The sequence below is a fragment of the Nyctereutes procyonoides genome, unplaced genomic scaffold (assembly GCF_905146905.1).
Source record: "Nyctereutes procyonoides isolate TBG_1078 unplaced genomic scaffold, NYPRO_anot_genome, whole genome shotgun sequence".
NCBI classification, from domain to species: Eukaryota; Metazoa; Chordata; class Mammalia; order Carnivora; family Canidae; genus Nyctereutes; species Nyctereutes procyonoides.
The window spans coordinates 24,433,189-24,449,312 of NW_026575051.1; the positions used below are offsets into that span (position 1 = coordinate 24,433,189).

The 16,124-nt window shown below is 37.9% G+C and overlaps 1 protein-coding gene across 1 annotated transcript in view; it reads left to right on the forward strand.

Annotated features, from left to right (window-relative positions):
- RAB23 (RAB23, member RAS oncogene family) overlaps window positions 1-16,124 on the forward strand; it is a 50,453-nt gene that overhangs the window by 16,127 nt on the left and 18,202 nt on the right. Inside the window, exons 4-6 of the mRNA XM_055329914.1 lie at window positions 10,565-10,721; window positions 12,253-12,335; window positions 13,768-13,860. Of these exons, the coding sequence (XP_055185889.1) occupies window positions 10,565-10,721; window positions 12,253-12,335; window positions 13,768-13,860 (333 nt within the window). The remainder of the gene's footprint in view (window positions 1-10,564; window positions 10,722-12,252; window positions 12,336-13,767; window positions 13,861-16,124) is intronic.

Here is a 16,124-nt window from a genome sequence, read left to right on the forward strand (position 1 = left end):
GGCATGGAGCCTGCTTCTCCCTCTGCCTGTGTGTCGCGGCCGGCGCGAAAAGGTCCGGATTCAGGAACCGAGGGCAAGGGGATGAGAAATAAACAAGAAACTAAAAGTTCATGGGATAGGAGGTTCCATGCAGCTGATGGCACAATGGACAAGCTTTATTTTTACATGTAGAGTTTATATAGCCTCTGTAAGCAGATGGCCTATTTCTTTAAGGAGAAGTACATCTCCTGCACAAACATACATTGTTTTTAAAACTAACACCTGTTATTTGTTTAAGCAATAGAGCATGAATGCCACATTTAGACTAAACAGTGAGGTTTGTTTATTAAGTAATGTCTGCCAAGGCAGTCATGTGTCAGGCCACCTCCTTGCTTACTTTATGGGAACTTGTCTCGATAACATTTTAAAGGAGAAGCAAATATGTACTTTTACTTCCATAAGGGGGAAGAGCTAGGTGCAGTCCCAGCGGGTTGGCCAGGTATGACAAGGAGCCTTTGCTCAACCTGGAACCTTGCCTCACACCGCAGGACTGCGGGTTGGCTAGGGACAACAAGGAGCTTTGGCTCAACTTGGAACCTTGCCTCGCACCGTGGGACCGCTCCCGACACCTGTGTCTCTGCTTCTCTCTCTCTCTCTATCATAAATAAATAAATAAATCTTTTTTTAAAAAAAAAAAAAGCAAACTGTGTTAGTCTATAATTATCCCAAAATAAAGTTTAACTTGAAAAAAGACCAAACTGGTCAAATGTCAAAAATGATTTGATTTGCATATAAATAAAAAGGAGAAAATGTTGGAATATACAGTCACTAGTTATCACTTGGGTCCTTGATTTAAAAAAAAAAAAAAAGACCAGGTAGCTAAAAATATTTTTATTTCCTCTGTAGTTAAGGAATTAATGCTTTCTTAAGTTTTATCCCATGAGACTATGTTCAACGTTATTATCTTTTAATTTTTAAAATTTAACTCATCTGGCTTGTTGTGTACTTCTTGTTTGGTACTTTTTAGGTGTCTACCAATCAAAGATTCTCTTTATAATATCTACAAAAAGCATTCTTTGCCAGAAAATAAAAAAAGGACCCATGATTGTTAGTATTTTTTTTTTTGATTGTTAGTATTTACTTATCTTAATTTACTGTGGATGATGTTTAAACTTTTTTCCGCTTTCACTTAGACTGAAATGCTTCAAGCAGGTTTGGTTTCTCTACACTTAACAGTTTAACTTAAAGTGATTTTAAGCATATAAAGATATCTCTTAAAAACTTTTCTAGAAATGTAATTTTTTTAATCAACCATGTTAAAATGGCAAAGAGCATAGGATACTATGACAAGTCTTAAGATTTAACTTCTTTTTCTAAGCTATAATAATAAACATCACATCTAAATGAATAAAGGAATGAACAGTAGCAATTATACATAAATTTGAGAAATAGCATATTGAATATTCTTACATGTTTTCCTTTGGGGTTCTATCAATGCTTTTTTTTTTTTTTAAAGACTATTTATTCATAAGATACAGACAGAGGCAGAGGGAGAAGCAGGCTTCCCACCAGGAGCCCAATGTGGGACTCAATCCAGGGACTCCCGGGATCATGCTCTGAGCCAAAGGCAGATGCTCGACCACTGAGCATCCAGGTGTCCCTATCAGAATGCTTTTGGTTATTGAGAACAGAAAAGCAACTTCAAAATAACATAAACTACAAAAGTGGAAATAGCATAGCTTTTAGTTATGGTTTGTTTTTACTGTAACTTCTTTGATTGTCCTGAGTTGACTGTCTGCCTGAATTGACTCTCTCCCTCTGGTGATTTTCCTCTTGGTTGTGAGATTGCTACCATCAGCAATGGAAGCCACATGCTTTGTTCACATCCTTGTTGGGGGGGAGGGGGGAGTTAATTTCCACAACAGTGGTTTAAAAGTCCTCAGCTATTATCTGATTTGATCACCTTTGACCAGATCAGTGTAAGTAGTTAGAAGAATGTGATTACCCTAATTGGCTCGATGCACTTAGGGCCTACTACCCCAGAGCAGAGGATAGATTTCAGCCTGCCTAAACCATATGGCTACTATACAGTGAGGCAGGTGTGTTCTCGTGGAGGGAGGGGAATTAGATGCCAGCTAAACCACCAGGTAGTCATTGGGTACTAGTATAGATTAAAATATGATGATATAGGGCAGCCCCGGTGGCTCAGCGGTTTAGCGCCGCCTATGGCGGGGACGTGGTTCTGGAGACCGGGGATCGAGTCCCATATCAGGGTCCCTGAATGGAGCCTGCTTCTCCCTCTGCCTGTGTCTCTACCTCTCTATCTCTCTCCTCTCTGTGTATTCTCATGAATAAATAAGTAAAATCTTAAGAAAAAAAAAATCAAAAATCTCTAAAAAAATAAAAATAAAAAATATGATGATATAGGGGCAGCCCGGGTGGCTCAGCGGTTTAGTGCCACCTTCAGCCTGGAGTGGATTCTGGCGACCTGGGATCAAGTCCCACGTCGGGCTCCCTGTGTGGGGCCTGCTTCTGCCTCTCTCTCTGTGTCTGTCCTGAATAAATAAATAAAATCTAAAAAAAAAAAAAAAAAAAAGGACTTAACTGATTTATATCCTAAAAATGTATTATTCAAAATATAAAAAGTCTTAAAAATGTATATTTAAAGAAGAAAAATTTTATTATAATTCACTTAAAAGAGACCTATCATATAAAAACCCATCGTGTAAAGGCATACTTTTTAGAATGCTGTATTAATTGTATAGTGAGACATGTTGAAATGGCTTTGTAAAGAACAGAGCACAGATCACATTAGGAACCCTTTTGGGATCCCAAATGACTTCTCTTAAACTCTTAAGAAGTCCACTGTAGACAGTAGAAACCATACTTAATACAGAAAGTTACATACAATATAAAGCATTTTCATTATACTTTTTTACTGATTTGTTTCTAAGAAAAAAATTTTTTAAGATTTTATTTATTTATTCAAATTTTTTAAGATTGTATTTATTTATTCATTTATTCGTTTATTTATTCATTTATTCTCCCTCACAGAGAGAGAGGGAGAGACAGGCAGAGGGAGGAGCAGGCTCCATGCAGGGAGCCCAGGGTTGGACTAGACTCCAGATCCCAGGATCTTGCCCTGAGCCACCCAGGGGTCCCGAAAAAAATGTTTTTGACTAACAATATATAGAAATGAGGTTATGGACTTGAGATCTGATATCTGAGATTATACTCATAAACAGAAGGAAACATTTTTTTAAGTACTTTCTTTCACAAACATAAGTGAATATAAATTGTTGGAAATGGAATGGCTCTGGACAAGAAGCTATTTAGAGGTTTCTGTTATAATGCAAAAATTAAGGAACAACAGAATTAGACTATGTATGTCCCTTAGATTTGTTTTGAAATTATGTGAGTGTGGAATCTGTGATAGATTGGTTCATTAAATAATTTGTGTGCTTCACATTAGAGTGTCAACAAAAATAATAGACTGGCATTTAAAATCCAGAATAGCAATTATAATAGTATATAAAGCCTTGTGTTTCTGATTGGCCTCTTCTTCCTAAATTATATGCTGTGTTGTATAGACCAGTGTTTTTTAAGCTATAATGTGCACATGAATCCCCTAGGGAGCTTGTTAAAATGTAGTCTCTAATTCAGTAGATCAGTGAGTGGCTCTAATATTCTGCATTTCTGCAACCTTCCAGATGACCCTGATGCTGCTGGTCCTCAGCCACACTTGTGAGTCTAGAAACTATCTTTTAGGGTCTTTCAGTGATTTGAGGACAGAATTACTCTCTACACGTTATATGTTTTGAGGAATATTTTCTGAATTGCTTTCAGAAATAGTAACTTTTTTTGAAAGGTCATATTAATTAGAAATAAATATTTGCTAATGGTGATCTTATACACAAGACTTTATTCAGATCTCTGTATTTCTGATGTGTGGATAAGAGGAGTAGTTTGTTAATTATTAAAAGTGATTCTTTTGTGAGTGGTTTACTGTTATCCACGATGACAAAGTAACTTCTAATGATGTGATTATTAAGAGTAGTAGTTTTGAAGGAAGATTGAATAGTAGGAAAATAAAGGTCTTTTTAAAATACGTGGATAGAAAACAGTGGATGCCTTTAAATATCAAGGGTGTGGGATATGTCCAAATGACTGCAACAGAGAAATTAAAACATTGTTAACATTTTTTTAAACTTTATTAACTTTCTTAAAGATGACTGGTACCAACACAGAACTGCAGGTCAAAGGAAGAAAAAGAAAGTATAACAGTATAGGATCATTTTTCTTTCTTTTTTTTAGGATCATTTTTCAATTAAGAATATTCATGGTAAAAAAAAAAAAAAAAGAATATTCATGGTAGGGGACGCCTGGGTGGCTCAGCCGTTAAGCATCTGCCTTCAGCTTGGGGCATGGTCCTGGAATCCCGGGATTGACTCCCACATCGGGCTCCCTGGTTGGAGCCTGCTTCTCCCTCTGCCTGTGTCTCTGCCTCTCTCTCTCTCTCTCTCTCTCTCTCTCTCTCTCTCTCTCTGTGTGTGTGTGTGTGTGTGTGTGTGTGTGTGTGTCTCTCATGAATAAATAAATAAAATCTTAAAGAAAAAAAAGAATATTCGTGGTAGTTATGTTGAACAGGTCTCATGAAGTTAACCAAAATGCCACTTTTGTTTTTGTTTCTCACCATCCTTTGTTTTTATTAGGCAGTAGAAGGAGAGGGAGTTCTTTATTCACCCTTGAAGAAAACTCCCTTCAGCTCATGTCTTTTCTGATCATTTTCAAATAGTTTTTCTCAAATTTTTTAGAATTATTTCGAGTCATAAACATAATCTCAATTTGGTAATTAGACAGTCTTGTGTATTAAGCCAAACTACAGATATAATTTAGCATTAAATCTATCCTCTCTGAGGCTTTAATAGTCCAGTCAATATCAGTGGTCTGGGAAGAGAATGTTGGTGCTTCTGTCCTCTCACTTTTCTTTAGCTTCTTAGAGATATGTCTTCCTTCTCTGCAGTCAGGCCTAGAAGGAAAGGGAATTGGGAGACAAAAGCGCTCTTCTTTTTTTTTTTTTTTTTTTTTTTTAAAGTAATCTCTGCCCAACATGGGGGTCAAACAAGTCCAAGATCAAGAGTCTCATGCTCTACATACTGGGCCAGCCAGATGCCCCAGCATGGAGCCCACCTACAGGTGCTTTTGTCTGATGTTGGGGCCTTCTGGGTGGCCGATGTTCAAAGATGATTCTTTCTCTAGGAGATTGTCCTGGATTCCTCCAAGGTTCCCATTTTCGGTGATACTTCTTTTGGGCACATATATACTTGATTCTCGCAGTTGCTTTCCCCCCTTGCTCTCCACTCCTTTATGCTAAACTCCCATTACCCAATAAGCAGTCCTATTGGACATGAATTAAAATGACCCCATGCTAGCTAAACCAGATGTGGTTTACCTCTCTCCATAGGAAATTGAAGCCATTGGCAGGAGCACAGGTATTCCCAAAGGCAGCTCTTTTCTTTTTGTCTCTTGGTCTTGGCTCTTTGTTCTCACTCCCAGCCACTGCACTTTCCTCTGGCTTGAATCAAGGCACCTTCAGTCCAGAGCGTCTCCCTATTGCTGGGAACATATACCAAGCTACTTAAGTAGTCTTGCTGAAGTCCTTCTAGGTTGAGATGAAAGAAGTCATAATAGCACTCTCCCCCATAGCACCCCACCTTAAAAGAGAGAAGGGGAGTGCCTGGTGGCTCACTCCATTAACTGTGTGATTCTTGATTTTGGCTCAGGTCATGATCTCAGGGTTATGGGGTGGAGCCCCATATTGGGCTTCATGCTCAGTGCAGAGTCTGCTTGTCCCTCTCCCTCTGCTCCCCCCCCCTTGTGTGCTCTCTTCTATCTCAAATAAATAAATAAAATCTTAGAGAGAGAATGGTTGGTGTGGGCAGCACTTTTTCTATTTACTTATGATAGTCACAGAGAGAGAGATAGAGAGAGGCAGAGACACAGGCAGAGGGAGAAGCAGGCTCCATGTACCGGGAGCCCGACACGGGATTTGATCCCGGGTCTCCAGGATCGCACCCCGGGCCAAAGACAGGCGCCAAACCGCTGCGCCACCCAGGGATCCCGGCAGCACTTTTTCTAAAGAAATCCTTTCCTCTTCTCAGTTCTTAAAGAAAAAAAATTTCTCCAAGTGCTTGAGGGAGTTCCAAAGTTGTATAATGGATTTTGGTCTTTTCCTTTGTAAACTCTGCAAAGAATGATCTTTCGACACATATTTGGAATCTGGTATTTGTCATCTGTTTTATTGGTACCTCAGTCAAAATTTTATATAAAAGCTCTTTAACTTTTTTTGTGTTGGGGGGAAGTTCTTAAGCAGAAAGGAACCATAATGCATCATAATTCCACAGAATATTTATCTGTATGTATGGATGATAATATTCAGTTATGGGAAATTAAATCAAGTAGTTTTGTCCATTGTTTCTCAGAATTATATCTGCAAAAATAATCTACAAAACAGGTCTTGGTACAACTTGGTGGGGCTGGTTTATTTGGTAGGTGATCCCGGGTGGAAGAACTGAGACTGGGGAAAGAAAGGAGAAAAACCTATGAAAGGTGCATTAATGAGCTAATTATTACTGTAGGCAATTGGGGAATCAATTTCTCTGAGGCACCATGTAATGTAGCCTTGCCTCAAGATGGTCCCACCAAAGTGAAGCTGAAGTTTAATACCATCTCCCATAATTCAAGTTTCTCCCTGGAGGTATCAGTTCCCCTTAGGATGGGCTAACCCAAGGGTCTTTCTGAGGCATCAGAAAAAGCCTAGATGCAGAAAAGCTAGTGTGGGACACCTGGGTGGCTTAGTTGATTAAGCATCTGACTTTGGTTCAGGTCACAATCTTGGGAGGTCTGGGATTGAGCCCCATGTTGGGCTCCGCACTCAGCAGTGAGTCTGTTGTCTCTCTCAAATAAATAAATAAAATCTTTAAAGAAAATTAAAGCTGAGTGCCACCTGCAGCGTATACTTTGAGGATATTAACAACAGGCAGGAACTGTCCATAGCTACAGTGATACTCAGGTATCTCTACCCATATTCATGTTTATTTACCTCCCTAGATTGCTTAAACATATTAATAGTACATCTTCCTCCTTTTTAGACTGGCATTTTAGTACTTTTCCGTATTCCTTTGGTCTTTCCCCACACAGTCCTCCACTAAATAATTTTGGAGTTGTTATGGGCATACTTTTATCCATTTTTCATTTATTTTTTAAACGACATTTTGGGGCACCTGACTGGCTCAGTTTGTGGAGCATCTGACTCTTAATCTTGGGGTTGTGAGTTTGAGCCCCATATTGGGTGTAGAGATTACTTAAAATCTTAAGAAGAAAGAAAGATTTTTTAAACAAGGGCACTTGGGTGGCTCACTCAGTTGGGCATATCTGCCTTCCACTTGGGTCATGATCCCAGGGTTCTGGGATTGAGCCCTACATTGGGCTCCCTGCTTGGTGGGGAGTTTGCTTCTCCCTCTACTTCTGTTTGTGCTCTCTCTCAAATCTTTTTTAAAAAAAGATTTTTAAAAAAAAGTTTTTTTTTAATTTATTTATGATAGTCACGCACAGAGAGAGAGAGAGGCAGAGACATAGGCAGAGGGAGAAGCAGGCTCCATGCACCGGGAGCCCGACGTGGGATTCGACCCCCGGTCTCCAGGATCGTGCCCTGGGCCAAAGGCAGGCACTAAACCACTGCGCCACCCAGGGATCCCAAAAAAAGATTTTTTAAACGACATTTTGCTTTTCTTAAGCTCTCTTGCTGCCTATATCTCTGGGTTTTTTTTTTCTTTTACACATTTTTATTAAAGTATACTTCCTGTAAGAGTCCATTGGCCCTCAGATTTAAATAACAGTTGACTGGATATAAAATTCTAGGTTTTTTTTTTTTAAGATTTTGTTTATTTATTCATGAGAGACAGGGAGAGAGAAAGAGGCAGAGACACAGGCAGAGGGAGAAACAGGCCTCATGCAGGGAGCCCAACATGGGACTCAATCCTGGGTCTCCAGGATCATGCCCCAGGCTGAAGGCAGTGCTAAACCGCTGGGCCACTGGGGCTGCCCAAAAGAACAGTTTCTTAAAGTATAATTAAATAATTTTTATTTATAGCTTAAGTAAATATTAGAGTTCAAGTAAATATAAGTTTATTTACTAGTATCCAGTGTGATCTTGTCAGTGTTGGGTTTTGGAGGGGGAGCAGGGGGACGGGGAGAGAGAGAATATTAAGTAGATATTAAGTAGGCTTCATGCCTAGGGTGGAGCCCAACAAGGGGCTCAGTCTCACAACCCTGAGATCATTACCTGACCTGAAATCGAGAGTCTGACACTGAACTGACTGAGCCCACCCAGGCACCCTTCCTCAGTTTTATTTGTTCTTAAATTCCTGCAAAGTGTCAGGGAGCATCTGTTTATCTGTGTGTACACTGTCCCCAGCCCCAGTTTTGTATTAATTTAGACAGTTTTGTAATTAATACATTTTTTGGTTTAAAATCTGTTTTAGAGTATGGAAGATTTTCCCATATGAAGTCTCTGCTTTTTTTTTTTTTTTTTCTCTGCTTTTACAGTAATACTTAACTGCTGGTTTTTCTCTTTCATGCTCTTTTGCTTTGTACTATAGTATTCCCTTTAATGGTAAAAGCAGACCTATTTTGGCCTTACGGTATCCTAAGTAGTCCAGGTATGTATGTTTTGAGTCTTAGTTGGAAACTTATACCTGAGAAATCTGGAAGGAAGGAGTAATAGTAAGAAAAGGTGCCTTGGTTCCAGGAAATTCTCTTGTCCCTAGGGCAGTTTACTCTTGTTATCTGTATATCTGCTTTTGTCACCATCCTATCTGCTTGATTGAACATCTAATCATTTATAAAAGACCTTTTGGGGCACCTGGCTTTGTCAGTCAGAGCATGCGACTCTTGATCTCAGGTTCGTGAGTTCAAGCCCCAAGTTGGACATGGAGCCTACTTTAAAATAAAAGGGCTTCTTTCAGAAGGTTGCTGCTTATTTTTGATTTAGATATTATCAACCTAATGTGATAATTGAAACTTAAAATATCATTTGAGCATGGGAATTATGCACTTAAACAGGATAAAAATGAAATTAAACTTTTTCCTCTATTTTAAATATATATGTATTTTTAACTTTTGGCACTGATTCTTAAATTATCTTCGTTTACATCACTGGTATTCTGCTCCTAAAGTAAAATAATTTAAAATTTTTTTTAAAGTAAATAAAATGATGGGCACCTGGGTGGCTCAGTCAGTTAAGTGTCTGCCTTGACTCAGGTCATGATCCCTGGTTCCTGGGATCGAGCCCCGTTTCTGCTTCCAGCTCCCTACTCAGCAGGGAGCCAGCTTCACCCTCTCCCTTTGCCCCTACCCCCTGCTGTGCTCTCACTCTCTCTCTCTCTCTCTCTCTCTCTCTCTCAAATTAATAAATAAAAATCTAAAAAATAAAAAAAATTAAAAAATAAATAGAACGAGAAAATTATGATTTGTTTCCTCATATATTTTTCCTAAATCTGCGTTAAAAGAAATTCAGAAGCAAATGATAGATATTAATAGGAAGAACTTAAAAAAAAAATAGGAAGAACTTGGCAACAGTCTATCATTCATACTTAGCTTACCATTCTTTCTTGCTTTTTTTTTTTTTTTTAAAGATTTTATTTATTTATTCATGAGAGACACGGAGGCAGAGACATAGGCAGAAGGAGAAGCAGGCTCCATGCAGGGAGCCCGATGTGGGACTCAATTCTGGGTCCCAGGACCATGCCCTGGTCTGAAGGCAGTGCTAAACCACTGAGCCACCCAGGCTGCCCGTCTTTCTTGCTTTTGTAATATTCAATATATCAGTATTTCATGGTGTTCCAAAAGGAATGTGTAGTTTTTTTTTCTTCTAAGTTTTTATTTAACAATTAACAAGAATGTGTATGGTTTTGAGGATACTTTGACACTTGTGCACAATTTTGAGAACCACTGGTTCTTGGAATATGGAAATACGGTGTTTATATGTTAAAACATAAGTAGAGTCCTGGAAAGAGGGGCTCAATATTCATTTACATAAAAATTGTATTGTTACAATTTACTAATATAACATTGTATCTTTTGGGGGGGGTATATTTTTTTATTGGAATTTGAATTTGCTAACATAGTATAACACCCAGTATTCATCCCCTCAAGTGCCCCCCTCAGTGCCCGTCACCCAGTCACCCCACCCCCCTCCCACCTCCCCTTCTGTAACATTGTATCTTAATTATACTTCAATTTAAAAAATGTTTGAGGGGATCCCTGGGTGGCGCAGCGGTTTGGCGCCTGTCTTTGGCCCAGGGCGCGATCCTGGAGACCCGGGATCAAATCCCACGTCGGGCTCCTGGTGCATGGAGCCTGCTTCTCCCTCTACCTATGTCTCTGCCTCTCTCTCTCTCTGTGTGACTATCATAAATTAAAAAATTAAAATTAAAAAAAATGTTTGAATAGGTAAAAATTGCCCTCATCCTGTATAGGATTGTTTCATTAATGTAAATAACATTTTTATTTTGTGACCTTACAGGAGCCCAGGCTTGTGTGCTTGTATTTTCTACCACAGACAGAGAATCTTTTGAAGCAATTTCCAGTTGGAGAGAGAAAGTAGTAGCTGAAGTTGGAGATATACCAACTGTACTTGTCCAAAACAAGATTGATCTCTTAGATGATTCTTGTATAAAGAAGTAAGATGTTCACTTTTGAGGGGGAGGTGGTAATTCTATAAAGTTAAAACTTATTTTAATTTTTGCATAGATTTAAAAATTTTAGGAAACCTTTTATAGAGACTGCCTTATAATTAAGTTTTCTGTGAGCTATTTTTTGTGATTGGTTTGGGTTAAAAAAAATTAACATGAAATCATAAGTAGACAAAATTCAAGGAATAAACTTTGAAGGCCTTTTAGAATTCCAGTCTTAGGTCTTACACTGGAAATCCAGCTCTTGATGTTGTCAAATCTAAATATAATAAGAATGTTAATAAAAACATCCCTGGGGGAAAAAAAATCCCTGTATGTTTTAATACCTAGAGCAAGTAGCTATCCTATGCTGATGACTTTAAATAAGTAGTTCAGATTCGTATTGTTTTGTATATTCAGAAATGCAGTTCAAATTTGTGAACTGAGCATCTAGATAATTTCTATCTATAAGTATTTGCACATTGTTTTATTAACTTTTTGCTAGCTTTAAAAATCTTTGCTTGGTTTTTACCTCATTTTTTGTTATGTTCTTATATTAGTTATCTGTTGCTGTATAACAATTTAACCCAAAACTTAGTGCCTTCAATAAAAATTTATTTTTTCTATTTCTCTGTGTCAGGAATTTGAGAGTGGATTAATCATGTGTTTCTGGTTCAGGTATTTCATGAAAACAAGCTGTTGTCGCAGTCAAGCTGTTACACAGGACAGTAGTCATGTAAAGCATGACTGGGGCTAGAGGATCCAATTCTAGAACGCTCACTCACTTGGCCTGTTGCCATGTGGACCTCTCCCTAGGGCTGCTTGAGTGTCGCCACAGCATGGCAGCAGCTTTCCCCAAGCAGGATTCAAAACAGAGTGAAGCAGAAGCCCTAATGTCTCTTATGACCTAATCTCAGAAGTCACATACTATCACTTCTGTGTATTGATCACACTGACTAACCTTGATTACAGTGTAGGAAGAAACTACACAAGGTTGTGAAGACCAGGAAGAAAGTGAAGAAGGGTGGGGTGGAATCATCCGGAATGATTTTAGAGCAGAGCTACTACAGTCTTATTAAAACTAAGATCAGAGTCATAATAAAACTAAAATTAGGAGTCTGCTCTCATAGACACAGTCGTTAATTTAATGACTTTGGCTTTGACAGCAAAGTAGTTTCACAGCCAGTAAGAGTAAAGTAAGGAATGCAGTGTAAGATTTTCAGAGTATGATTAAATGCAAATGTTTTTAAAAACAGAAAATTAATTTAAGTGTTATATAACAAAAAGTGATATTTAGCCATTTTAAGACTAGAGTTTAATGACCATAGAATTGACAGTAAAATGGTGTTTATCCCACAACAATACTGAAGACTAAAAATCCTGTTTACGTACTAACAACATAACTTTCAACTAGTCTGGAAGGTCTGACACCCACACCCCTAAGCTGTATTCAGTAAATGTAATAAAAATGATTTTTTAAAACAAGCTATCAGAAGGTATCTTTATAAGTGCTTTTTTTTTTTTTTTAATCGATACATAGTGAGGAAGCCGAGGCACTGGCAAAAAAGTTAAAGCTAAGATTCTACAGAACATCAGTGAAAGAAGATCTAAATGTGACTGAAGGTAAACTGCCTTTAAAAAAAAATTAATAGAGATCCCTGGGTGGCTCAGCAGTTTAGCGCCTGCCTTCGGCCCAGGGCGTGATTCTGGAGTCCCGGGATGAAGTCCCACATCAGGCTCCCTGCATGGAGCCTGCTTCTTCCTCTGCCTGTGTCTCTGCCTCTCTTTCTGTGTCTCTCATGAATAAATAAATAAAATCTTAAAAAAAATAGCAAGAAGTTTGTTTTATTCTTCTTACATTTTTATCTGTTGTGGTTTCCAGAAGTCATATATGTAATAACAGGATTTTCTTGTCACCTATCATTAAGTAAAATTTAGAAGCATGATGTTTCTTAGAGTCCTTAACTAATTACTAATGACTCTGAATACTTATTACTCTCTGTTGCCAAACTTCGGTGGGTTTTGTTTTGTTTTTTATCTTTAAAAATATAACTGTATATATTTGTGTATGCATGTATGTGTTTTTCATGGATACCTTTTTAAATTACTGAATTGTTTGAGAACTCCACTATAGTGGATGTTCCATTAGGCGGTTATAATGACCTTAATTTGTTGTTATGTGTATGTTTTTTAAAGATTTATTAATTTATTTGAGAGGTGAGGGAGGAGAGGCAGAGGGAGAGAATTCTCAAACAGACTCCTCAGTGAGTACAGAGCCCAATATGGGGCTCATTCCCACGACCCATGAAATAATGACCTCAGCCAAAACCAAGAGATCAGCGCCCAACCAGCTGAGCTATTCAGGCTCCCCTAGTTGTTTTTTGTTTTTGTTTTTTTAAGTAATCCCCCAACGTGGGACTGGAACTTAAGACCCTGAGGTCAAGAGTCCCGTGCTCTACTGACTGAGCCAGCCAGGCACCCCTGACCTTAATTTGTTTAGTAATATTTCCCAGTTTAAGAAAGTGAGAGTAGAGAAAGATGATTATTTTTCTCATTCCAGAACTGCTACTTATATTGTTAGATTGCAACTTGATTGTTGCTCAAGTGTCTTCTAGATAGTTTTTTCACCTAAAGAAAGGAGATATGTTTTCAAGACTGAGTTAATGTGGTATTGCTGATTGTTGATCCCTATTCAAGTATCTAAAACTAATGACTACTAAGTATTATATCATTTCTTTACTAATAAAATGCCATATATATTTATAATTACTATTGTACTTAGGCATTGCTCAAATAATTCTTTTTTTGAATGCTCAAGTAATTTTTAAAAGTTGAGTTTTTTCAACTAGATTATATACTTCCGATTTAATTTTAAATGGAAAGGAAGTAAAGATTCATCCTTTTAGTAAGGATGAATGTAAGAATACAAATATTTCAAAATAAATAAATGTCATTAGCAAGTATACAATATTATAGTGAGTCATATGAAACAACAGATTTTACATGCATAAATTATACTGACCTGGTAAGATTTTTGCTTTTGCTTTTATTCTAGTTTTTAAATATTTGGCTGAAAAATACCTTCAAAAACTCAAACAGCAAATAGCTGAGGATCCAGAATTAATGCATTCAAGTAGTAACAAAATTGGTAAGTACCCAAGAAATTTCAGTCCCATGTTTACCTGCTAAATTTATTTTCCATTCATTATTACCATATTTACTATTTTTTAACCATCTTTTTATTGTGTGGGTTCTTTTTTTTTTTTTTTTAAGTAAGCTCCATACCCAACTTGGAGCCCAATGCAAGGCTTGAACTCACAACCCTAAGATCAAGACCTGCGCTGAGATCAAGAATTGTATGCTTAACTGATTGAGCTACCCAGGCACCCCATATTTACTATTTTTTTTAAAGATTTATTTATTTATTTTAGAGAAAGAGAGGGCAAGTCGGGGGGAAGGGTAGAGGGAGAGAGAGAGAGACAAGCAGACTCCACACTGAATGCAGAGCCTGATGGGGGTTTAGTCAGGACCCCAAGATCATGACCTGAGCTGATATTGAGATGCTTAAACAACTGAACCACTCAGGTGCCCCTGCTATTTTTTTAATATAATATGTTCATTTTTTTTTTTTTTAGAGAGATTTTATTTATTTTATTTATTTATTTATGAGAGACACAGGCAGAGGGAGAAGCAGGCTCCTCGCAAGAAGCTGGATGCAGGACTCGATTCTAGATCCCTGGATCAGGCCCTGAGCCAAAGGGAGACGCTCAATCACTGAGCCACCCAGGCGTCCCAATATGTTCATTTCTTTAAGAAATGTGATTAGAAAGTATTAGATTAGCAATTGTTAAACTTAGTATCAACTCTCATATTAGAAGGTATATTGAGTTAAAAGATTTTTTTTAACTATTGAATTTTCTATGTATTAAGAGAGCAGAGATAAAGACTTTATTAAAGGTCTGTCCTATGTATAAATGGGCTCTTAATACTTGTTCTTTTTTTTTTTTTTTTTTTTTTTAGATTTTATTTATTTATTCATGAGAGACACAGAGAGAGAGAGGCAGAGAGACAGGCAGAGGGAGAAGCAGGCTCCATGCAGGGAGCCTGATGTGGGATTCGATCTTGGGACTCCAGGATCACGCCCTGAGCCAAGGGCAGGCACTAAACCACTGAGCCATCCAGGGATCTCCAACACTTGTTCTTCTGACACTATACTTGTACTATTTCCAGACACTTTACTGATTTTTTTTTTTGTAATGCTAAAGGCCTACAAAGTTTAACATTTCCTAAAGAATAAGTATGTTGTCTTCTCTATAACAGTAACTGGACTATGTCATGTTTTTTGCTATGGCTACCAGGAAGTTGAGAACCAAATTTTCTGTTACTAAAGCTTCTGTGTAGTCTCTTAGGGACTCCATATCTGTATTTTGACATCCCCCCCGCCCCCATACATGTACTCACATTATTTTCTTGACCTGTTTTAACTTCTTTTACCCCTTGGTTCTTGCTTCTTTTTGTTGTTATTTTGCCATTTTTATTGAATATGTTCTTACGTCAGACACCTCAAATGCTTTGTGAAACAAAATAGGGCAGTTGTAATAAGCTTCTGTCTGGCCTTGTCTTCTGAGCTCCATTCTTGTCTCTTCCAATTTCCTGAGTGAAACCCTTTGATAGATTTGTATTATGGAGAATATTAAATGCAGCTCTCTTCATCCTGAGATCTAAAGACAATATCATCTATCCTGTATGGCCTTAAGCCCCACTCATATATGTACCCGTTTTCCAGTTCTGCCAGAGGTCTTGCTGTATCTTAAACATTCTAACACTATCTTCTTCATTCTTGCTTATTTTGGTTCTTTCATCAAGAATGACTTCTTTCAGGATGCCTGGGCGGCTCAGTGGTTGAGCATCTGCCTTTGGCTCAGGGCGTGATCCCGGAATCCCCGGGATCGAGTCCCACATTGGGCTCCCTGCATGGAGCCTGCTTTTCCCTCTGCCTATGTCTCTGCATCTCTCTCTCTAGGTCTCTCATGAATAAATAAATAAAATCTTTATAAATAATAATAATAATAGATAAATAGATTAGATAGATAGATAGATAGATAGAATGACCTCTTTCCCATCCCTGTCAAAGAACTATTCATTCCTCAAGGACTGTCTAGAAAGCTTTCTCCGCTCGCTGTATATCTAGCTAAAGCCATGACTGCTATGCTTTTCTTCTAAATGAAGAGAGATCTAAGTCCAATACATTGCCAGTTGTCCAGTTCTACCTTTTTTATTAGTCCTTTCTTATATATTAGGTATAATTGGTCCTTCCTTGGAACCATCTGTGGGATCTTGGGTCCCTTTTATGACACTTAAGGAAGAGTAGCTAAAGCATTACTTACCTGCATATTACCTCACCTCACTTAT